This window comes from Perca fluviatilis, chromosome 1 (assembly GCF_010015445.1).
Source record: "Perca fluviatilis chromosome 1, GENO_Pfluv_1.0, whole genome shotgun sequence".
In the NCBI taxonomy this organism is placed as follows: Eukaryota; Metazoa; Chordata; class Actinopteri; order Perciformes; family Percidae; genus Perca; species Perca fluviatilis.
The window spans coordinates 13,043,377-13,069,323 of NC_053112.1; the positions used below are offsets into that span (position 1 = coordinate 13,043,377).

The 25,947-nt window shown below is 43.2% G+C and overlaps 1 protein-coding gene across 1 annotated transcript; it reads right to left on the reverse strand.

Moving 5' to 3' along the window:
• Positions 1-875: 875 nt before the first annotated feature.
• On the reverse strand, positions 876-24,671 carry cbx6a (chromobox homolog 6a). Its single transcript, XM_039814014.1, has 10 exons — positions 24,438-24,671; positions 23,250-23,293; positions 22,967-23,032; positions 22,276-22,342; positions 19,712-20,939; positions 11,482-12,254; positions 7,903-8,290; positions 6,662-6,903; positions 5,467-5,646; positions 876-4,061 (listed from the first exon to the last, which is right to left on the reverse strand). Exons 1-10 carry the CDS (start codon positions 24,516-24,518, stop codon positions 3,816-3,818), a joined length of 3,315 nt encoding a protein of 1,104 aa, XP_039669948.1. The 5' UTR covers positions 24,519-24,671; the 3' UTR covers positions 876-3,815.
• Positions 24,672-25,947: the final 1,276 nt, after the last annotated feature.

A 25,947-nucleotide genomic window follows, 5' to 3' on the forward strand; every position in this document is an offset into this window, starting at 1 on the left:
GACTGAGTGGTTGATGACTCCTTGACTGACTCACCAACTCATTCACCGCACTGATTGATCTTGTTATTGATAAATGGCTGCAGGCAGCCAAATCAGGTTAGAATTGTGCAGGGTACATTATTCATCTTCAGGGCATTTGTTTTATGCATTTGCCAATTTTGTTGCATCACAATTTATTCAAAGTCAAAGAAAACTTTTATTCTTGTTATTCTTTGAGCTAAATGCTAATTTCAATTATAACATGGTGATGCTAAGAAGTTATAATGTTTACCACATTCTCCATCCTGGCTGAGCATGTTAACATGCTGATATTTGCTAATGGCAAATGGCACTGTAAACACAAAGCACAGCTGAGGCTGATGAGAATGTCACTAATGTTGTGTGTATTTGGTCATAGATCAAAGTAATGGACAAATTAAATCATGATTTGATGATGGTACTAAAGCTATAAGGGATCAACAAAGGTATTACAATTCATCCTGAGGGGGGGCATGGATGTCTGCACCACATTTCATGGCAATCTATCCAATGGTTGTTGAGATGTCGTCATGGTGAAACAGTCAAACCTGATCAGGACTGTGTGGGGGTGGTTTGCTCATATTTGATTGGCAGTAACCAGAAACCCACAAACTGTCATCAGACAGACTGAAAGACCAATACTGAAGCGAGTGACACAATGAGCAAGAGAAAGAGGCTTTTTATGAATACATAAAACCTAAAATTAAAAAAAAATCAAATAGCAGTTTTGCAAGAGTGACACGCCTAATAATGGAGTTACTCACATTGTTGTGTGTCATTAGCAACAACATTAGTAATGGTGGTGGTGTGATTTTTAGGAAGAGCTGTAGGGATTAAAATACCACAACTTTAATCACTTCTTTAGTCATAAAACAGAGGGGAAACAAAACAGGAAATCAAGCACAAGTGAGACACATAATATCGTGAAATGTCAGCAGTCTGAAGATACACATGACATCACAGTTCAGCTGAGCCGAAAGCCAAAAACGTGTGTGTGTATTTTTGGGGGGTGGGTGGGCAGATCAGCTGTCACGACTGACTCTGAGTAATCTATTATGTCTACATCAAGAAGCAGACTTTCTGTGGTGTCTGCTGAAGAACACTTAACCTCTCCATCTGCGTATTAACACACACACACACACACACACAAGTCAAAGGCAAATTCCTCTGACAGAAAAGATGCAGCCAATCTAATCTGACTAGAACTAAATGAGATTAGGCTACAAACTTGTATGCGTGTGTTTGTGTGTGTGTATGTGTGTGTGTGTGTGTGTGTGTGTGTGTGTGTGTTAGGTTTACAGCATGCCTACAGGTGCTTAGTTGAGGTGTAATCCAGATGAGCTGATAGGTGTAAAGAGATCTGTCACAATAAGCTGGGCTCTCTCTCTCTCACACACACACACACACACACACACACACACACACACACACACACACACACACACACACACACACACACACACACACACGTGTTTGATGTCATTTTTTGTTTGCTATGAGTCCAGGAATGTTGTCATAACCATTTTATTTTTTAATTTTTGTATCCACCTATTTCACAATATCATCCAAATAAGGACAAGCGCAACACTCACAGCCTTCAACAACCAAAAGCAAGACAGAGACAGACAGAGAGAGAGAAAGAGAGAGAGAGAGAGAGAGAGAGAGAGAGAGAGAGAGAGTCAGTCATATAGAGAAGGAGAAGAAAGAGACAAAGAAGAAGAAGAAGACATAAAAACATTTCACTATTATTTCGGGGCATGAGAGCCCAGGCAGGCAGGCACTTTACAACTGGGTGACAAATCACATGTGGGGCTGATGTCTTAAGGGAATAAGTGAATCTGTATTTGAACTACAGTTTACTTTACTGCACAGTGTTGAGTGGATACATGTTTGGTGTAGTTGGCCAAAGTGGGAATCAAACCCTCGCCCCTGACAATGTTCCATCTTCTCTAAACATTATTCCAATGGTGTCCATTTTGAACTTGCATTGAACTTGAATCAAGAGATTAAGCACATCCAAACTTTCTTTTATGTAAAAAGGAAGAACCAAACAGCACTTGCTGTAATTGTTGTCTTTGATTTAACCATCCTTTACTATGATTTACATTAGTACAGTTAACTCTAGCAACTATGACTAGAAAAGAGTTGAAAGGTCCAATATAACCGGCTTTGCTGTAAATAATTTGCGCCTGAAAATCAAGGTACCTTGGATGGCTTGCATCACAGAAAGTCTATCATTGAAGGTAACTGCCAATAATCTTAATTTAATGCTGTATCGATCATGCTCAATATTTTACCACCACATTACCAATTCTACCTTCATTCAGAGTGTGAAATTACACTCCTTTTTGATAAAAAAGCTTGCAAGTGCCAACCAAGGAAATATTTCTTTTATACTATCTTCAAATGTAAACAAAGCTTTAGGTCTTTTGTAGTTTTTTGAAGTTATAAGTGGCAGTTTTGGCCACATACGTTTATATAACAGGGAATGAGAAAAAAGTTTTGAGACAAATAAATGCATCCCGAGTTTTGCTCATACTATTTTGTTTGTTCTTCCGTTTTCTTAGACAATGAAAGTAAAACTAGTTTTTCCTACTGAAACCTCTAGACAGAGTCAGCTGTTAAGTACATATATACATACATAATCAACCCACTTAATACACCTCCGTCATTGTCATTCTGTGAGGATTTGATTTACCAAATAGACATCTGTGTGCTTCAGAGTGTGGGCAGTTTGGGGACACCAACGCTGTAATTTACACATTTTGCGTTTGTTTCTTTAGTGACAGGAAATGTGACTTTGCTCATGCAAATACACTTACATTCAATCCGGTTTACATTCAAGGATACAACACAGTTTTACCAAACTCACTCAGGTTTGTTACAATGTCAGTGTCTGATTGGTGCTTAGATAGACATCGAGTGTTTCTTCCAGAGGTCGATTGAGAGCACTGCTGTGCTAAGTCACAAACAAAAATGCTGCAACTTAACTTTGCAGGAGTGCGAGGTGTATGAGAGGCTACAGCAAGGGGAGCAGACTGGCACAGAGCAACATTAGCAGAGATACGTTACACAATATACATTAATAAGACCACTGTTTTACACGATCATGGTATGCAGTGTAAAAAGCTAACAGTACAGAGACATTACTCAACAGGATCATATACAGTTAAAAATGAACAAAACTCATTTTGTTTCCCATTGAGCGTTGAAATCAATATAAGCACGATAGCATCTCAGAATTCTCAGAATGTTTGAGCATTAAACACAACCAACTGGACACAAGATGAGAACGTTGTGTCACTTTGTTGTAAAATAAGAAACCCTTAGATATGGACATTTTTAAAGGTTAATTCCATAACTGGATTCAAACCCAATAAAAAGCCCTCTGCCTGAATAACAATGTAAGGCTAACTGGCCCAACAGATTATTACCTAAAACTGAGGGTGGTACATTTAACCACAGCCAATAATTCATCTAAATCCTTCCATAAGAGTCCTGTTCATGCCAGAAGGTGATCCACCCATGCAGCCTTCACTAAGGTGATTCTGTGACTAAACTCAGCGTATCTCAGTGCAGAGGTAAACACATGAGCGTGGACACCAACGCTTAAAAACAAAAAATTACACCGCTCTTAACGGCTTAATCGCACCATCACATATTTCAGTCCACCAGCAAGCTTCCCATCCCCAACAAATATACTGTAAACCCCAATGTGATACATTGTTATATATCATTGTCTCCTAAATCGACCAAGCTAACACAGCCACCATTGGCTGATCTCTCCCAGTCAACCCTCACTGTTTGGGGCTGGAGGGGTTGGATCTCTGGGCAGCGTGGCACGGGTCCAGGGACTCCTTGGTGGCACCGCCGTACACGTCTACGTCTTGGTCGGTCCAGGGGGCGATGTTGCCCAGTGCTGAGGAGCTGCACTCGGCCAGGGCGCCAACCTCTGCTGGCTTTAACACCCGATCCCACAGGTTGAACTGGGAAAGCTCCCCGACCAGTGCCTGGGAGGCATCGAAATGCCCGCCCAATGTATCCTTGAGTAGAAGAGTTGGAAAAAACAAAGGGTTGAATGTCAGAATACTAAGAATAGCCAAGAGGCCGAGCTCTGTTGGGATTATGTACAACAGTCCTACATCACTTAGCCCTTTTCCACCGCAGGAACTTTTTCAGGAAGTCAGGAACTCTTTTAGGATCATGGGAATTTTACCTGGTTTAAAACAGGAGTTACTAGGGTTAAAATTGAGTTTTTGGGCTGGAGGTCTATAGCCCCCCAAAAGGGTTTGAGTGGGCATTACCACATTTGGGGTGGGAAACTCTACCCAATACTTTCCACAAAGAATGTAGTAAAAATACAAAAAAAAACTAAAGGGTATCTCAACAAATTGCAAGTATATAACTGAATATATTTGTCCCACAGTTTATTTATGAGTTTTGCATGTTGGCCTTGAAGGTTTCCCTCCATGAGTTTGAAAAAAAAAAAGAGATCAGTACATCTTGTGGGTTAACACTTTCAAAACTATGCTCCAATCCTACACTTTTTTGGATTAATACTAATAGTAGATTGACATTTATGTAGGCCTACTATCTCTGGTCCTGGAAAACTACAACCCTCCTCAGGCAATTGGTACACTACTTGGAACAGTAACTACTACTGTGGTCATACTTCCTGGTTAAAGAAGAATGAAAAAGCAGGATAAAGCTTAATCCACACAGAAATATTGTCATTTCCTGATTTCCCCGTAGATTAGATTAAAAATGTGTATTCCCCCTTCAGAGTAAGAGGGATGTCCTGGGATTTCCCCCATAAAATCTGGTCAACACATCCACATAACAGCAATTCATCATCCATCATTCATCCTAAAATAAGATTAATAAAGTACTAGCTCTCTCTCGCTCTAAAAGAAATATGCATCAAATTAAGTTGTTGCATCATTGCAGCATCTTGAAGAATTGGACTCCCAGCTCTCCGCTTTTTATCTTTTATGCAAGGACGATGGGCTGCAGAATGTGCTTTGGGTTGTTCTTTTGACACCAGGGAGGAGGGATAATGTCAGATTCGTCTCGCTAATGAAGGAGAGAGGCAGCCCAGTGTGGGGACAAACACCATTCGGTCTGCCTCCATGTATTATCCATCCACTGATGCATCCATCTATTGGCCTATCATCCCTCCATCTTTCAATCATCTGTCCATTCATCTGTCAGTGTCGGACTATAATTCATGCGCGTTACTCATGTATCCATGAATCCATCCATCTGTCCATCATCCATGCATCCACCCATTCACCCACCTATCCATCCATCCTTCCACCTTATCGATCCATCTATTGTCATCCCTCCTGTCATCAGTTTGTTCAACCATCAATTAATAATCTGTCCATCCATGCATTCATCCATCCATCCATCAATTTATTTATCTATCCATTCGTCCGTATATCTCACCTGTTCCTGTCCCAGTATGAGGACTCCTCCTGGTTTGATGGGATGCCAGGCAGCCAGTCCCTCTCCCTTCCCCTTCATCTTCCCCCCCTGGTAAGCTTTCCACACCCCATCCCTCAGGGTCCAGCTGACACAGATGTGCTGCCACTCGTCCTGTGGTAGAGACAGAGGCAGCTGCGCCACCTACAGGTCAGAGAATACAGTGGTTACACCTTTCTACAACGTTAAATTGCCTCGGTGGAAACAATCAGTGATTTCAGGTGAGCTACGACTCATCAAGCTTTCATTCTGATTGGATATTGGACACGTGGGGGTGGTAATGTTGGCAGGATGTGGACACACTGGTGGTTTATGTCAGCAAAATTACACCCTGTGGACAGTCCCAACCTTACTTTAACTGAAGTTGCAAACCCCCTCCTCATCTCTGCCATAGGGAGCTAATAGTGTAAGTGCTATAAAAGGTAAGCATTAATGCACTATATAAAACAACAGCCGCAAAAGGCTTGCCTCTGTGCCACCTGTCCTCAATAATGTGAGCTTCTCTTGCACTCAGCACCATTTAAGTTTTTTTTTTTATTTTGGATGAAAAAGATTTGATCCAAAGTAATATTGCTGTTGTATATCCCTTTTTGTGTCTTTCTTTTTTGTTTTTGTGGTTTAAAAATGGAATATGTTGTTCAAAGGCACCAGCTGTTTTAGTTCTACATTTTCTGTAGCAAGGGGAATAAATATTTTTTTTAGCCATGATTAATTAAATGGATGGCAAGGCTTAGAAGGACAGCGTCATACATCTGCACACCTTAGGCTAAAGGACATCCAGAGAACCAAACCTAATATAAACTCTAATCAACATCAAATTGAATAAAGCAATATTAGGATGCTGTGACATTTTAAATTTTACTGTTTGTTCTCTTCACCACTCATGTAACGTGGCATACAAAAGTTGGTCCGTCACAAGAATGAACATGTTTAACAAGCTAATAATGATTTCCTTGGCAGGCTATTTCGTTTGACTCATCATAAGAAAACATAGAGGGTAAAAAATATGAATTCTTTTTACCAGAAGAAGCCATTCATTTACACACATAATATAATTTGTTTTAGTCCAGTTAACTTCCGACAAGCACACCGACTTTGTGATTTAACCACTTGAAGTGTGGTTCAAACCCACAGGTGTGAGAATGAGAATTGAATGTACCTTGTCATTGATGAGCAGCTCCACAGGGTTGTGGACTCCCTGTAGCAGCACCAGCTCGTTGGGCTGCCCCGGGACTGAGTAGGAGAAGGGGGTGCCGATGCCTCCTTCTTTGACCTTCAGCCACACACAGGCAGTAAAGGCATACATCTCTGTGATCTCTTTTCTCACCAGGCCGTACATGTAGTTGGTTCGCATGGGGAAGGAGAGGATGAAGCCATCAGGGAACGGTGGCTCTGTCAGCGCTGTGGAGACACAGATGAAGGAGATTAAGAGAAATAGTCAGACCAAGAGAGAAATAAGGCAGACGGAGAGAGAAAATGGGCAAGGGACGATGCATGAATGGCCAATTTATACAACGACGCTGGTATGTCTCTTCTCACTTTTAATGCACAGGTTGTGCGTGCACACACGCGCGCACGCACACATACACACACACACACACACACGAAGAACATGACAAGCGCTACAGCATCCCAGTTAATGATCAGCCTATCTGCCTCTCTTGCCTCTCTCACTGCAGCTCTTAAGGCAGAGAAGATGTAGAGACAGTCAGAAAGGTTGGGAGAATGACAGAGCTAAAACAAAATTAGTGCTTTTTATTTCCTTTTTACAGTAACCTTCCTCTTTGCACCTCATGAACTCTCAATCGCTCCTCGAGACGTCCATGTCTCCTGTTATCAAAGATCTCTGTCTGCTTTTTACAGTCTCTTTCCACTCTCTATGTAACTACCAAAGAAAAACAAGCTTCCAGTTAATGGTAAAGTTCGTGGTAGGGGAAATTTCAGCGACGTACAGTTCATCCGATGAAACTCAAAACCATTGTGACACACCCAAACTACATGATTAAGGATCCTTAATATAAATTCCTACGATTGTGAAGATTAACAGGTTACAAGTGAAAGCAGTAAGGTCATTTCATTTTCATTTCATTTCTTTTTTTTTCTTTTCAGCTCCTAGCTCTATCTGACATTTCCCAACCTTCAGCACTCATTAATCATCTCATTTTAATCTACAGCTTATTCTCTACTGCTGTGATAAGCCAGTTCACCTACAGTGCTCATTAAAGTTTTATTTTAGCCTTCCCTTTGCCATGCTCTCATGTAGGCCCACGTCAGCTTGGCAATGCAGTTGTTCACCTCCCTGTGTGCATCAGTTCATCCATACATCCTTCATTTATTCAGCCACCACCACCACATGTCTTTACTCTCCTCCTCATCCTCCTCTTCCTCCCCCAGACTCACTGTGTTCCAGCTCAGTGACGCGGTGGTTGACGGTGTCGAGGCCCTGGTTGATCTTCTCGTGTTGGCCCTGCGTCTCCTTCCTCATGGCCTGACGCTCCTTCTCCAACATCTTTATCTTCCTCTCGAGCTCCCCCTCCAGGTCCTCCACCCTCCAGGTGCCCTTTCCACGCACTGGGGAGCCCTTAGATGGGGGCTTGGGGACAGGCGCAGCGGGGGAGGCAGGACGGCGACCCCCTGGGGGAGCCGCCACAGGTGGGGAGGAAGCACTCCCGGCAGGCGGAGCGGGAGCCTTGCCGGTGTTACCAGCCGGGCTGCTACTGCCACCGCTGCCGCTGCTTGTGCCTACAGATGTGTCGGTGAGGTTCAAGGCAGCAGGGCCTATCTCCGCCTGCAAGAGGGGGCGAGACAGAAAAAAGTAAGTAGGTGTAGAATGATTAAAAACTCACAGAGAGAGATGGACAGGGAGATCATAAACGAAATCCTGTGGAAAATAGAAAACAACGTATCTGTAGTTGTTGTTATAGGCCTAATATGTGAGTTTTTGTATGAGCGGAGAGAGCAGATAATAGTTTTTTTGGATGCTTGTGGCGTGGCCCTCGGGAATGCAATGCTGCTCTGGATGTTGGTTGGTCGGTCCACTGTTTGGGTCCAGACTGAAACATCTTAACAACAGTTGGATGGATTGCTGTGGAATTATGTACAGACATACACATAATCCCCAGTGGATTAATCTAACTGACACGGTGATCCCCTGACCTTTCCTATAGCAGCACGGTGGCCCAGTGGTAAGCACTGTGGCCTCACAGAAAGAAGGTTCTGGGTTTGCAACCAGGTCATTCCGGGCCTTTCTGTGTGGAGTTTGCATGTTCTTCCTATGTTTGTGTGGGTTTCCTATGGGTGCTCTGGTTTTCCCCACCATCAAAACACATGTTCTAGGTTCTCCAGTCAGTGCCCTTGATCAAGGCAGATCTGGAGATCTGGAGTTGGTCCCCGGGCGCTGTAAATGGCTGCCCACTGCTCCCTTGAGAGATGGGTTAAATGCAGAGGCTAGATTTTGCTACATGTAAGTGTATGTGACAATAAAGTACCTTTACCTTACACCGGCTGGTTGACATTTTAGTTTTTTGTGAAATGTCTCAAAAACAACTAGAGATGGCCCGATACCATTTTTTTGCTTCCCGATACCGATTCCAATACCTGAACGATACCAGTGTGTCATATATTTTATTATGTTTTAACAACTGTATACTACTATCCCTGTATGGATGTGATATTATTTCTATCTTTGTTGTCGGTCTGGCTCAGGTTAAACTCTTTGTGAAACATGAACAAACACAAACAATTAATGCCACGGAACTTTCTTTTATTCTCCAGTTTGACAGTCAGTTATAACAGAAAAAGAACATAAATAAACTACTTAAACGTAGATTTTCTTAAGGGCTTTATTACGTGGTATCGGATCGGTGCATTAACTCCAGTACTTCCCGATACCAGCGTTTTAGGCAGTATCGGACCATCTCTACAAACAACTAATAGGCTACTGGATGGATTGCCATGAAATTAATACAGATATTCATATCGCCCTCAGGATGAGTTGTAACAATTTTGGTGATCCTCTGACTATACATCTAGCGCCATCTTCCAGTTACATTTATTTTGTCCAATTCTTTGTTTTATGACCAAATACTTGACAACTAATGACATTCTCATCGTCTTCAGCTGTACTTTTCTTAACTGCCCATTTGCAAATTAGCTTGCTAAACTAACATGGTGAAATGGTGAGGGTTATACTACCTTCTAATCAGCATCAGCATGTCATTCTGTTTTCTATATTGTGCAGTTATTCACGAAGCAACAGTTTTTCAGTGTGGCTTTTGGTGTAGTTTTGTAGTTGTAGAACAGAGTGGTTCATGTAGTATAAAATGTATTCACATTGATGGGCTGAGCAATCGTAAATTCTCATTTTTGTTTTATTTATTCTTCGACGCAGCGGCCGCGGGTTCGACTCTGACCTGCGGCCCTTTGCTGCATGTCATTCCCCCCTCCCTCCCCTTTCATGTCTTCAGCTATCCTATAAAAATAAAGAAATAAAATGTCCAAAAAATAATCTTAAAAAAAAATCAAAAGTATTGACTGTTGGAGAGATTGTGATTGTCCAGATTGACTACTGATGGACGGAGATCAGTATAATCTTTGAAAGTGGACATCTGCTTCCACAGAATGTGGAGGAGGGGCGTGAATGTACGTGTTTAAGTAGACTATTCATTTAATAAGAGAAAAATGCAAGAATAAAATTGCGAGTGCTAGTCCAACTTATTTGGAATTGAGTGGATCTTTGTTCCTCGCTGGTTGCACCCTAGAGGATTTAAAAAAAAAAAATTAACATGAAGGCAATGAGAAGAGCCCACTCCTGTTCTCTTTATAAATAGAAGCATTTAACTATTCATAGTCATAGTGGGTTTAAACTGAAATGAAACTGCAGGACGGGAAGTAAAACGATAACAAAGGGACACAGTGAGAGGTCTTGTATTGATAATAGTAGCCCAGCAGTAGCAGCATTAGTGTAGCAGTATGAAAAAAAGATGGTGTTGGTGAAGCAGCAGTAAAGAAAGAGAGAGAGAGAGATGCTGCTGTAGATGAGGGTGATATATAATATCAAGAGAGTTGCTGAGGCAGGACTGGACCTGGACGAACAGGATATAAATTCACACTGACTGAGGCAACCTTGTAAGTGACTGTGCTTGGAGAGGGCTGGCAGTGATGCAGCAGTGTGTGTGTGTGTGTGTGTGTGTGTGTGTGTGTGTGTGTGTTTGTGTGTGGTTATAAGCCGTGCCTATGTCTCAATCTCAGCACACACACAAGCTGAGAACCTGACTCCCCTCCACCACCACCACCTTCCTGTTCTGCCAGCTTCATCTTTTATTTATGTCTCTATCCGGCTGTCGGAGGCGGAGGCGGAGGGTAGAGGCAGCTGACATGATGGTGACGGGGGCAGCAGGTAGAAAGATTTCCCATGGGTCCATGGGGAGCATGCGCAAGACATGAGGAACGTCTCATGAGTTGCTTGTCAGTAGAGAGGCAAGGTAAGAAGATAAAAGAGGGAGAGAATCGATAAAGAGGGGGATGGAGGGAGGGAGGTAGAGACAGATCAGGGCGCCTGGTGATGAGCATCTGTCCAACTGTAGGCAACTGGCTTTGAAAGCATCTAACTGCCATTGCAATGGGTTGTGGGACTTCTCTAATCTGAAAATCTTTCAATTTTGGTGAAGTAGCCTAAATTCTGAAAGGATTAGGCTATTTCTCCAATTCCACCAGATAGCCTAGGTCTTAAACTGGACTTCACAGTGGATATCAATATTGGGACAAGGGGCTCTTTAATGGGCCAGACAAAGGCCTAATTTTAGTCACTGGACAACGGTGACTCACCTGGCTAATTCATGATTTTGGTTACAGGCCAAATGTCATGCTGCCAGACAGAACTCAAACAGGAGAGCAAACGGCAGTAGGTTTTGCCCAAGTTTTTCTAGCCTTTGCTAAGAATATCCCCCCCCACACACACACACACACACACACAGTTACCTCGAGTTTCTCAATGCGGTCCTTCAGGTCCATGATGGCCCTGGCCAGCTCCTCCACAGCCCGCGCCGTCTGCAGCTGCGCCGCGGCGGAGGAGCTCACGTCATCCCCGGCCATGACGCGGCGGTTGCCGCTCCAGACCCCGATGCTCCGCTCTGGGATGTTCCTCTCGTCCTCCAGGCCGCTCTCACACTCGCTCAGCTTCCCGGTGAGCTCCCGGATGGTCCTCTGGTCCATGAGGATCTGGTCGTTCTGCTGCAGGACCATCTGACGGAGGTCCTCCGCTGTGGTCCGCAGATAAGTCCAGTCTTCATCCCCGGCGCCGTACAGCGGGTCGTCCGCCTGCTGCTGCTGCTGCTGCTGCTGCTGCTGATGATGATGCTGTCCCCCCCGCCGCTGCCTCAGATCTTTGGTCTTGCATTCCCCGACCGGTACAGGCGTGCAGATCAACCGGCTGAAGCTGAACTGCTTCGGGGACCCAGCGCCGGTCTCCTCCCCGAGGTTGAGCTCGTTCAGAGTGGGGACCTCCAGGCCGATGCCGCCGAGCCCCTTCTCTCCATCGTAGGACTCGGCGCCGTGCAGAGCGCCCAGCGGTCCGGCGTGTGCCACCGATCCGGGCTCCAGGGGCTCGAACGGATTCTCCGATGTCAGGGTGCCGTTGTCGCCGAGTGGCGCGTCGCGTTTCCGGGGATAAACGCTGGCGATAATGCAGATGACCGCGCCGAGGAAGGCCAGGGTGCCCGCTGCCACAAGCACCACCACGAACTTCATTATCACTGTGGATGCAAAAGATTACGGTTTAGAGGGGGGGGGGACGCCTGACATGCAGACACAACTGGAAACAGAAAAATGTCCTCATTTCGGAGGCAGCATCACTCCGCAGGCTAGCCTACAGCACCGTGTAGGAAGAGTGCATCGGCGTTATTATCACGATCTACTGAGCCGATTAACTAAACTCAGTTCGACATCTCAGATGAACTACCAGCGCTGTCGTTTGCTGTAGAAATGGGGGCACTTACATACAGAAGATGTTTTCCTCTCGCCGCCCCCTGCTCTGTGTGTAGGATTACCCTACTGAATTAAGGCACCGCGCTGTCTGGACCAGAGATGCTCCCTCTCCGTCTCCGTGTTGCTAAACCGCTCTCTCCTCCGCGCGTTACCATGGGGATCCGTGGGGAGAGGAGGAGCGAGGCTGTGGGCATGCGTCAGAGTCAGAGCAGGGGTGAACCTCCAGCAGCAGCGTGAACAAACAAGGTGGCGATGGATCGATGTGCAGTGTGTGTATGTGTATTTTATATATGTGTGTGTGGGGGTAACCTCTGATTGTGCATGTGTTACTTTTTTAAGTAGTTTGACTTATAAAAAAATAAAAAATAAAGGCATTTTGACACCGATTTTTGTTTGCAGAGACACTTTATATTTTGTGAATCTCAATCAAATATTCCACGAAAACATATTACAGAAGCATCAATGCAAAAATTGTAAGATAAAATGAAAATACTTAACTCAAACCAGCTGAACAGCCTATACCAAGTCTTACAAGTTTACAAGCCTTGCACACCCTCACTTATGCACCCTTACATGCACATCTCACACACACACACATGTGACATACATGTTGGCATTGAAATGCTCAGGCATAGGCTACATTATGTGCTGCCTGCAGGAGAAAAAATCATTTGGAGAAAAAAACAGAGGTAATAGGCTGCAGTCAATTTACACAGTGAGGGGTAGCCTATAAGAAGGAAGAAGATAAACAGAAGAAGAAAACAGAAAGAACATGCTTTCCTCAAGAGGCAGTGCTAACTTTAAAACTCTCCACTGACGCCAATGGACATTATCTGACCCTGACACAGAAGTCCTCTGCGGCCTTGTTCAACAAACATCAACAAGTTTTCTGTTCATGTTAGTTTTAGTATAGTTTAATAGTTTTAAAGTTTAATAGAGGCATGACATGCAGGAAGGATGTGCTCTGCTTGCATGCCTACTGCCAATCAGGGAGCTGAATCTGCTAATTAGCACAACATTAAAGGAATAATCCAACCTCAGACACACAACCTTAGATAAGAATCTGGGATAGTTTATTCATCATTGCAGGAGTTGCTTTTGAAAATGTCAAAATTCCCTTTGTTAGTTAACACACTTTTCATTAACCTGAATAATATACTTCACTTTGTACATTTCTCAGAAGACAGTCCAACAACTTTGAGTGACAAGAATAGAGCACTTTCAAATTTAACAAGTCTACAGCCATGCTAGTACTTTGAGCTAACTGCTTAAATCAGCATGCTTACAAGGGGAGTGGTATCAATCTTCTCATCCAACTCTTGGAAATAGAGCAAATTAGCGTATTTCCTTTAAATGTTGAAGTATTCCTTTAAATTGTTAAAACATGAATTTGAGCAGAATATACAAGTCAAACCTATAAGGAACAAACATCCAGTGGTGAAGTACTCAGATCTGGTACTTACTGTAAGCAAAAGTGTAAAAATACTTAGTTTAGTATCACCATCACACAATATACATATACATAGGCTGTATGTAGGTTACGTACAGTATAAATGATCATAAAATGCAAATACTCAAGTAAAATACAAGTTTCTTAAAATCTTACCTTAGTAGGCCTACAGTATTTGAGTGAATGGACTTTGTTACATTCCACCACTGCAAATATCACATGAATAGATGCAGATTGTTTGGCTTGAAATTAAGCTTAAATATCCACCACAGTCAGAGGCTCAACCAGTCCAGCTTCCCTGCAGAGAACAGAAGCCTAGATTGTGGATAAATCTCCAGAGGTGGCTGATGTTGCACACACACACACACACACACACACACACACACACACACACACACACACAGATAGATAGATAGATGTGGGCCACTATAGCGTCAAACCACAGTGACTATTTTAGTTCCATCTGGCTCATAAATCCACTGATATCCTGCCAAGGATGGAATATACAAGAGAGAGAAATGGAGGGAGCAGAGGAAAAAGTAGCAAAGGACATATGTATCATCTCTCTGTGTCAGTCTCTCTAACTCGGTCTCTTTTTTTACATCTACTGAACAGTCTAAACTGAAGAAAAAGGTAATAAAACACTGTGGAAAAGAAAAAAAGCACTTTGAACTAGATGTATGTATTCATCACAACATCAAAACACTCGGAGATGAATACCCAGGCGTGATGACCTTTATATCACCCCAGCTCTCACAATCTCTAAAAACAGACAGAAGCCGCTCTGCTCCCCTTCTTATGAATGCAACAAGACGGCCCACCAGCGCCACTCTGTGGAGAATTTTGGGTACTACAGTAGAAATATTACAGAGCCAATAGTGGGATACAGTTTTTCCTCCCTTTACATTTAGGGAGTGGTTTAACTTGATTTATTTGAAAAAGGGTACAATGTAGCCTACATCAATCAGCATTATGGACTGAAGTTATTTCAGTCTTATGCTTTCTTTTAATTGACTCAGCTTCTCTTTCCGGCCCATTATTGTTCATAAGGAGACATGGCAATGTTTACAGATGACATACTAAACCAGGAATTCTTTCTTATCTCTTTACTGCTGAACCGTGTCAAGGTTCTCCGTGTGTGACCGACAGGTTTGCTCTTGCACTCAAATGCCAAACCCTTTAAGAAGAGAACCTTGCTTGCCGCTGAATTGATTTGTTCATTTTTTTCCCCAATTCAAATTTGAAAGCAGTTACTTTTATTTTTGCTTTATACATTTATATGTGTATTGCAAGGAAATTACAAGAGAAAAGACTTTGATTCTTGCATTTAATGTCCTACAACAGCTGGACGTGGCTAGGCTAGCCAGTTAGCTCTCAAACTAAAGTGTTGCTGACAAAAAGACGCTCAAGTAGCGCAGTTGTTCGTGTGTGTGTGTGTGTGTGTGTGTGTGTGTGTGTGTGTGTGTGATTAGTAATCAATGTTTAACCCACTGCTGGTCCGAACACCTACATCCAAACAAAGTCTGAACACATGCACCAAAATAAGTGCCGGCAGCCAAAAAATAAATAAAAATACAACAAAGCAAACCGCTTTTTAAAGAGCTTTTAATTAAAAGCCTTGTTGAAGAAACACACCGAAAGCAACAACAGGTAACATGACATTGAATACATAATCTGTACAATAAGGGTTGGCAAAACATGCTTCAGAAGTTCAGATACATTACAATGTCATCATTATCCTCCAACTCCCCATTATTACCATCAATACAATGTACACAATTCATATTATCATTATAACAGACAAAACTGCAGTCTTGACACATTAAAATTAGTCGGAGTTTGCCTTCTTATCAAACCCATATTGGACTAATAAATGACATTCAAATAAACAGCATCACATTAATATTATGCATATTAAAAAAAAAAAATTTAAGTACAGTACAGAGGGGGAAAAAAAACAGCTTAAAAAGCACATTTCTCAATACATTAAGCATCTTTATCCATACATTTAAACAAGGATCCTTCCTTTATTCTAATTAGTGCCAAATAAATCTAGCACTTAAAATGACATCACATATAAATGTAAAACAATTCAAAAAAGGGGAAAAAAGGCTTAAAAAAAGTCAAATAATAAAATCAAGAGCCCTATTTGGTTGAAAGATAGGCCACTAAGTTGAGTTGTGCTACTCCATATGAAAAAAAAAAGAAAGAAAAAAACATTGCTATCACTGTTGGAAACATGGCTTAGCAGCCTAATACCTTACACATCTACCAACTGCAACAGTCACTTCTATCCACCACTTAAAAAATATGAACGATATAGTAGATGGAAAAACCTATTCCAAAATCACGATATATCCATTTGGAGAAGAAAATATTCCTTTAGATCATCCGTTTCTGGAAAATCAAGAAAACGCAGTCTGTGTTTTCACTTTCTCAAGTAAGGATTCAAGGTAAGTACTGTCTTTTTTTTTTTTTTTTTTTTAAAGTACCTCAATTTGAATTTGACTTACAGAGATCTTCATAAGAGTAAGCCACTTGTTTTTTTTCTTCATATAATGGATGTGTCATTTTTGGAATAAATCCTTCCACGTTTGACCTATGAGAGTATTGAAACAGTATTGACAACAACTAGACCCAATCCCGTCCATGGCAGGAGAGGAGGTGACATCTTCATCGTCTGTGTTAACGAAGACACGGAGAACGCTGCATTTGCAACTTTGGAAAGTGAGACATCAGAAGCCTTTCAAGGTTGTTACCGTTTTTGCGATGTTCATCTCTACCGCCGAAGCCACGGCAAGTAAAGAAGTATAGGTTTTGTTTAGCATTAGCTTTAAGAGCCGAGTAAGACGAGGTGAACGTCGCCTGGAGTGCAGCTGGGGTTGAATGGAGCAGCTACGCTATAAAGGCAACACATGCGGAAGATTTATATTTAAATATGGTAACGCACAGGTGCTCCGGAGTAGGAGCCAAGGTCTGGGAAGGTATAGAAAGAGCAGGCAGCACAAGGAAAGGGTTGAGAGTCTGTGTATAAAGGGTCAGGTTTCTTCTGAAGTGCTTTAGGTGCACTTTGAACACTTTCAAGCGGTCCGGCATTTAGCTGGCAACAACCTGCAGTGAAAGAGCTCGGCAGCGGTTCATTGTGAGAAACATGTGGGCGATGGATATCACCTTCTTTTCTTTCTTTCTGACTGTTACATAATGCCACTGAAAGACAGCACACTTGATGTACAGTATTTGGAGAAAGCAATGGTGCCACAATTCTTGACTCTCCGGTCTGAATACTACTGGTCCTTAGTCATATATTTTTGCCTCGATTAAAAAAAAAAAAGAAAAAAAAGGTAAAAGCAGCAAGGTAGGAAACAAAATACTTGGTCATCTTTGACAGTAAATGAAGCGTCTGATTGATTGTTGCCAGGTAAAGTGGCTGGAGAAGTAACAGAGTTGATAGATTTATCAGCCACAGACAATAGATCATATGTCTTGAGGCGATTTCCCACCAGAGAAACAAGCAGCAAGAGCACGTTTTTTCGGTACCTCAATGCATCATTGGGTCCAATTCCTTTTTAAAATCGAGAATCTTCTTTGAATCAAAAATCGATTTTGAATCGAATCTTGAAAATCGAATCGAGACATTTTCTGAATTGTGCACCCCTACAGAGACTTTCAAACAGTGAGTCCAAAACAGGAGCAGTTACCCTTCATGCAAAAAAAAAAAAAAAAATGTGTGGCTGAAACTGAATTTCCAAAACAACACCTCCTTTTTTTCAGGGCGGGCCATGATTGGCTAGTGGCCTAATCTAGCAATCAATGCAAGAAAGAAATGGGTCACAGCAAGCGGCATTGCTACAGACGGCAGCTGAGCTTTAGAAACAGGAAAACCTGCATTTAAAAATGGGAGGCAATGGCAATTGACAGCAGTCAATTTGCAGACTTGTGTTCTGCAAGGCAGGTTAACATATCAAGAGGGTATTTTCTTTCCTCCACTGGATAGAATTAGACTGACAAAATGAACCAAACCAGGAGCAGTGGTGAAACCATAACTGCAGTCATCCAACAACTGAACCTACAAAATCATCAGCAGAGATCCTGAACCCTGTCATACCTTTGCTTCTGAAGTTACTTGATTCTAACTAAAAGAAAATATTCTTCATTACACATGATCTAAGGTCCAGAGAAAAGCTGAAGCTGTGTCCACATAGTTCAGAACAAGACACCTTTAAATCGAAAGAACAAAGCTCCCATTAAAAAGGTGGAAAGATTGCATTTCTCCAGAAATCCTCTTCTTAGCTTCACAAATACCAAAACCTCAACCACATTTCTGGTTATATTTGGGTATATCCAAAAAAAAAGCAACTGGCACAGAAATGGCACACTGTCGAACAGACAAGTTAGTGGATAACTTCACAGAAAAAGGACATTTTTCCTCAAATTCCTGGCACAGCATGGTTCACTTTCTCTTGCCCTATGGGTAGCAGGGGGAGACCAAAACATGCTACATGAACCACTTCTACTGAAACTTGAGAACATACTTATAAAGCACTAGCAGCTAAACTGACCAGAAACATCCAAAGGAACAAAACAGGGTGTATACCTGCTCTATACCTGCCAATGTGGTAAAGAGACTTACCAGTTACTATGGATTACAAGTCAAAAACTGCCTGGATACATGTTCCACAGACTGCAAACACGTGCCAAGTAGCTTAAAAGGTTCAACAAACTATTTTTAGCTGCATTCGGTTGGTGGCTTCAGCCTGAACTGTGTTCAGCTCATGGACCTTCTAGACCATGACAAGTTGAGAAGGAATATGGCGAAAATCTGGCATAAAGAGAACATTTCACGACCAACTGTCGGCCAGTTTAGAGTCTTGGTGGACGTCACAGATTTAAAGAAGGTGGTGGGTTCGTGACAAAAAATAAAAATAAAAAAGGCAAGCAGGGAAAGACGGCAAGGACAGCAATAACTTAAAAACTATTGTTTTTGTATATTATTTGCAGCTTTTAAGGTTGTGCGTGCATATAAATACTTATTCCTACTGTATGTATATGCATGTGCGTTCAAGAGAGCAAGAGGAAAAAGGCCTTGAAAAATTGATAACTACATAAAATAGGTTGTTTTTCGATGCAGTCAAGTGCATTACATTTACCTCGCTGTATTGATGCAATATATGAGTCCAACTGTGTTAAGTGCAAAAACACATTACCTCATTTATCATTAACAAGCTGGACTTCCAATGAAACTATGGGGCAGGAAATTGGCATGCCACCTGAAGGCTGTCAATACCAGCCTGCGCAGCAGGGCCGGAATCAAAATAGCATTTGTTTCTTTCACACACGCACACACACACACACACACACGCACGCACACCAAGTGTGCTTGATAAAAGCTCCACGCTATACACGAAATGGTTGAGTGTGTCGGACAATTTGTTATTACACCAAACAAGCTAAACCCAGCACGTCTGAAGCAAGTGAAAGAAAACAAATAATATTTCCATCCAAGTCTGCCTCAGAGTCAGTGCTGTGCAAGAGGACAAAATATGGCAATTTAAGGGCGTATTAGCTGCCCGCTTAAAAAAAAGAAATGAAAGAAAAAAAAACTTTTTTTAACTATTCAATGGCTGGGCGGTGTTAATTTACATTGCATTTCATTAATAGTTACACAAATATGGACACACCTTTAAGGAAAAGGTAGAAGGGGGCGGAAGTGGCAACACTGGCATGATATTTTCTTCCACCATCAATGGCAATCGACTTCATTACATCTGATCTTTTATGGCTTGGGTGGAGAGACGTCATCAGAGGTGGTGCTTGGGGGAGGAGAGGAGGCGCTTTCAGGGCTAGCGGAGGGCGAGGCAGGGGAGGGGAACTCTTTTATGGTGACCGTGACGAGGTTGGTGGTGACGTCAGTGACCACCACATCCTTGCAGCTCGGTGCCATTTCGGGGTGCCAGTCGGGGTCTCCTTCGGCAGGCACCCTTTGGGGTTCGGCGGGGGCAGAGATCTGGTTCCCGGGGGTGCCAGAGGCGGCGGGCGGCTGGCGTTTGGCCCCGCGTTGGCGAGTGCTTTTCCTGCCTCCCTCTGGGGCCGCTGAACGGTCCGGGGCATCGTCCTCATCCTCCACGTCTTCCAAGGAAGAGGACGGTGAGGAGGGGAGGAAAGAAGACGCCGACGCCAAGGGGTTCGCGTCGGAGGACGGGGCGGTAGCAGCTTGCTTGGCACTCTGGCCCTTCTGGGTCTCTGTGTGAGGTTTACTGGACTTGGCGCCCTCGCTGGAAGGTGAGCCTCCTGTGGCAGGCTGAGACTGAGCAGCTGAGGCGGAGCTGGAAGGAGAAGAAGGCGACTGGTGCTTGGAGGAAGTAGGGTGGGTGTTCCTGGCCCCTGTGCTGGAGCCTGGGTGGGAGTGGAAGGACAAAGGGCCACCACACTGCAGCCCAAACGGCTTCCCGTACATCGGAAACCCCAGCATCTTCAGAGGGGGCTGGAAAGGTCTATAGGGTGCGTCTCCCTTCTTCCCGATAATGCGATTGCGGGAAGGGATGTTCTGGCGTCCTTCTGTAAGATTCCTGCCGCCTGCAGCTGCGCCACCCCTACCTGGCTTGTTAATGACTTTCAGGTTGAGAATGATCCGACCTCTCTTGATCTCCCGTGGTTTAACTCTACGGTTGAGGATGCGGACGGTCTCGGAGAAGGGCGAGACGTGCAGGCGGGAGGGGAAGCCACCGGGGTTGGAGAAGGAGGACGCCATGGGGTCTGAGCGGGGCAGCGGGCGCCTGGACATCCGGTGGCAGCGGTGAATGTCTTTCTTCAGCTTGTGCGTGGCTGCGAGGGAATTGAGTTTGGGAGAGGGTGCCACAGTTGAGGAAGAGGAGGACGAAGATGCTAAATGAGGTGAGGCGGAGGAGGAAGGAGTAGCTCGACTGGAAGTGGACGAAGAGGAGCGCGATGTAGTCTGGCGGGCGTTTGAGGCTCGGCTGCTGGTCCCTCCTTTCTGAGCATGAGCCTGAGGGAGATGATAAAGAATTAAGAGTGTGGACAAAGGAGTGTCATATCAGCCCGAAAAGCATAGTGTGGGTGTTAGGAAGGTGAAAAAATGGTTCTAGACAAACATGGAACTGGTTTCAAAATCATTGCAATTGCTATATTGCATTACTATATTTTATTGTGTAGTTAGGACCGACTTCATGGTGACATATGGTCATTTAAATTCTGTTGTTGGATTGGAATATTAGGCATTTAATTCCCCTTACACCTAACCAGAAAGTTCTGCAAAACTACTGATTATTAACTATTTGTGATGAAAATATGAACAACTTATGACATTGAAAGCTCTGTTTTTGACAGTGAAACTTTTTATAACTTCAGAAAGCACTCTATGCCTTTAAAGTGCTCATATTATGCTTTTAGGCTGTTTCCCTTTCCTTTATTGTGATCTATATGTTTTTTGTGCATGTTATAGGCTTCCAAAGTGAAATAGCCCAAAGTCCACCCCAAAGGGACTTACCATCTCCAACAGAAAACACTGTTCACAAACTGCTCTGTTGTAGTCCAGCCTTTACTTCCGTGATGAACGTGCGTCACTTTGTAACACACGTTATAATGCTCGCCTAGCTGCTAGCATGGCACACCCTCATACTCTGCTTCTGACTGGCTAGTAGTCCTTACCTAGCTACTGTGCATGTGCGACTCCCAACAAAGATGGAACAGAAGCGCGATGCCTCACTCTGTAGCTAAAACAGAAAGCTCAACACACAGGGTGAAAAGAGGAGCTGCAGCAATGTGCAGTACAACAAAAATATGGTGCATTTTTGAAAATTAAACCTATTCTGATATAACCTCTAAATACAATTATGAACCTGAAAATGAGCATAATATGAGCACTTTAATAACATCTATCTGCATGCACAAGTATAGATGTTCTACACCATTGTGTTCCCAACTGTTTTGACAGCGATGCATGTTGTTCGTACAATAATTAAAGTAAACTTCAAACAAGCCAGTTTCAAGCGGGTTGACCTTATTCTTAGTTCAACAGTAGAAACCACAAACAGAACTTTCCATTTTCCTATAACGTGCTGCTACCTGAGTAATGGTACCAATTTGAGAAGCTCTTGATGAAATTGATCAACAGATTATGGCTACAATAACCAGTATGCTATAATTTCACTTATTAAAAAATAAAACAAATTTGGTATACATTTTAAAGATAATTTAAGTGGACACTGGCTTTTCAGCTGTTCAAGACTGACTTTTCAATCGCTGCTGATGTGTTGCAGCGTGTGATGTGAGAGGCTCGTCTCGGTGTATAAACACTGAAACATCATCATCAGAAACTGTACCTTCATGACAAAGTTTTTGGGTTTTGGTCCCCGTTTCTTTGGTCCGTGCATTTCTCTTTCCCGTTCCCTATGAAAAAGGAAATTACAGATCACATAAGTAAAGAAAAGAGAACACCACAATGAGAGCAAATATAACGAATCAAACAAGAAGGTGGTGATGAAAGCTGCGAGTGTGTGAGTAGAGTAGTCGGGCACACAGAACAGTTTGAAGCCATGTTTAAACACAGCCAGACTCTCTGTCTTCACGTGTCCATTTCCGTTTCCCTTTCATTGTGTCTTTTCAGTTTTGTCAGTTTTATGGTGTCCATTGAGGTTTACTGCAAACATCTACTTTCTGTGAGCAGCACACGGCTTTTCAAGTGGCTTGGCAACGGACACAAAGGACTTGAGCTTAGATGGAGGTTTCACAATCAGGAAGAGAAGAGGAGGAGGAATGTAAAGACACTAACAGATGAGGTAAAGGCAGAAGCAAGCACAAGCACTTAAAGTGAGCTACATGGGAGTTAACGTGATGTAAGGACATTACAAGTGTAAAATCAAGGCAACTGAAATGAATAAAATAGACAAACATTTTAGGTTACGAGCCAAAATCCTTAGCATAGCATACCACGACAGACTCTTACCACACTCAATGTGCAAAACAAGACTAAACATGGTGTATGTACTCTCATTAGGTGCTATCTTTACTCACTTTCGCTCAAAGCCCAGTATCAGCCTGTCATCCAGAATATTCTCCTCTGGCTCCCAAGTGCTGTGCCTAAACATGGATGGAGTAACATGAGGAAAACACACAACAAAAGGAAACTTTTTTTTTTTACCATAAAAATAACTTTTTCACCAAAGCCTAAGGTGATTTAATCCACATTTTCAGTTTAATGTGAAGGCATGAAAAACAGCACAACACAAAACAAAGGCCTCCCTGTAAAGAGACTGAGGAATTCTAATATTGAGTTAAAGTCAAGAGAAGCGCTTACTTCATTGCCCATCCTTTCCATTTTACCAAGTATTCAAGTCTTCCCTGCAAGAAAAACAAGACAGATGTTGGATTTTTTTTCTTTTTAAACAGCTTGTATATAACAATGGGCACAAGATATTTGTTTTATCTGGAATGCATATGCAGCAAATGTCATATTTGAACTTGATTATATTTCAGTCAAGAAATGGTACTTGTTGTGGACTGAGTCCCTGTTCTTAATTTGATAGGAGCTCATCTTGGCTATAAAGAGTTATAATCTCAAACATTCTCTATAATATGAAATACATTTAACACTGGGCATGATGCATTTTTTACAAGTTGTTTGCATACAACATCACATAATGTTTACATCATATGGCATCAATTTAAAAAAGGATTACTCACTCAGCAACATCTGCTCAAGGAGCTAATCTTAATCCTAAATACGGCGTTCATGCTTTTGTGCAAGTGCTTTGGATAACTTCTCAGAAGAAGGGGTGCAACTATGAAGTTCTAGCAGGCAATTCAGAAGTACCTGGAGGCCTGGTGGGCCTGCTGGTTAACTGGGACTACCAGCCACTTAAAAATGGTACACCACCATGATTTATAGGGCCTTTTCCAGCATACAAGCCATAAAGGACTGATGCAAACTCTAAGAAACTGTCAGAAGTCCTTTATCAACTGTGGCTGTTACTCCTCTCTCATCAACAGTAGATGAGTGCAAGAACTGTTTTTGGAATCCTTTTTTCACATTATGCCGAAGAAAACGGCAGTCTCAAACAGCCTTTAAAGTGGGTGACCTAAAGTTACACCTCCTCCACAGGCTGTAAAATGCAGACTGTGACCGTATAGCTTTAGCTACCATTAGCTGGCAGAGAAATCGGGCCCCTCCATTTCATAGCAGAGCCCTCCTTCCATCGGCTGGGCTGCCTTGTTCTGCAGCTACCCCCTTCTTTTGTGTTGCTGTTTTTATTACCCTCTCAACGCTTGGATATACGACCCATGACTGATAGCCTCGCGAGTTAGCTTCTAGCTAGCAAAGTAAAGGCATTCGCCAAGCCACAAGGCCTCCGAAGCCGTTGCATAGGCGTAAGAAGACAGCCCCGAGCCTATGGACTGGAGCAGCAGAGCCGTGTCGGGTCGTGCTGACCGCGGCCAACATCTGCGGGAAGTCAAAACACGCGGGACGGCGGCGTCTGTAGCTCACCTTACGGACGCGGCGTTTCAGTATGGCTTCCGCGGCGAAAACGCGATCTCCCGTCGCCGAGAGCTCCATCTTTTCTTTCATGCCCGAACTAAGCTACCTGTCTGTGTTTTCCTCTCTCCAGACGGCAAGCTCTGCTGTCTCCTCAGGCCGACCAAAGCAAAACTGTGTGTGAGAGGCAGCAGGCACACATGCAAACACACACACAAACACACCACTACAGCCCCAGCAGCAGAAGCAGCGGCCAGCCTACTATCTGTCACGTGGCCAGGGTCAGCCCCTTTGGTCGTCCTGGCAACGATGAAGACTCTCACGAGGATGCAAAGAACCGCGCGCTACTTTGAGCTACTTTCACCCTTCACCCTCATCTGTCTGATGACAACAAAGAGTAGCTATAGAAGTAGCCTACCTAATCTATACTCTTTGATGACAATCGGCGAGCTCATCCCTGAAACACATGAAAACTCGAGTTTATATAAATATATATTATAAATGCTAATGATATTTTAAGTTTTAATTTCAAACTCACATCTGTCCAGGGCTGTAGCTAGACTTTTAAGGGCCTGCGTTGTCCCGCCCACCACAGAAAATGATTTAAGATTTTGTATTGTATTGTATTTATTCAGTAATTATTCTGGCATTCAGTCTACAAAGTGTAGGGTGTAGTCTATTTATATTGTACTTTTTAGGTTTGTATTTATGTTTATTGTCCAGGTTTTTTCACAGCACACATTTTGACTTGTCAGAGAGGAAGAATGTGACTTATGTGAATATGACCCACGCTGGAAGGACACACCTGTGGCCCCTCTCGCTTGTGGTCTGTAGTGTAGCCTGTGTCTTGGTTTTTCTCCGACTCTGACTGCGAGCTGCCTTGAGGACAGTGGTTTGCTCTGTGGAAGTGGACGTCCTGCCACATGCAGTTTGCGCGCATATTAATAGGTCGGCCGTGGCAACAGTTCCGCTGGTGCTTTCTGCGCGGTGAAGACGACTTTTTCAACGAGTTTCATCTCCTCTTCCATTGTCCCAAACTGACATGTCGTAGCCAGCTCGTTTAAAGAGGCAACAAACATGGTCCGTATAGTCTCGTCTGGGCGCCGACCACGTTGTCTGAAGCGGTATCTTTCGCTACGACGTTCACTTCGCGCGTTAAAGAAAGTCTGAATGGCAGCCGACGCTGCATCGTACTTCTCATCAGCAACCGTCCAGTGTGTAGAGAAGTCTCTGACCTTCTTTGCCCAAACAATAGATTAGCAGCGTGCTTTCTTGCCTCAGGCAATTCCTCATCAGCCATCGCCTGGAGATAAATCTCAAAAGTGCGTATCAACATCTTGAATGGTACGGGCGGCACCCCGACATTTTGTAGAAAAGGTGTAGGCTGACTCAGGTTCAGAGTCTGCATCCTCGTCGCCAATATGTTGTGTCGTAACAATAACGATCCTGTCTTGACTTATTCACTTTTACTTTATTTCAACCAACGTGAGCAGGTAGTGTGCCAGCACATGTATTTATCTGG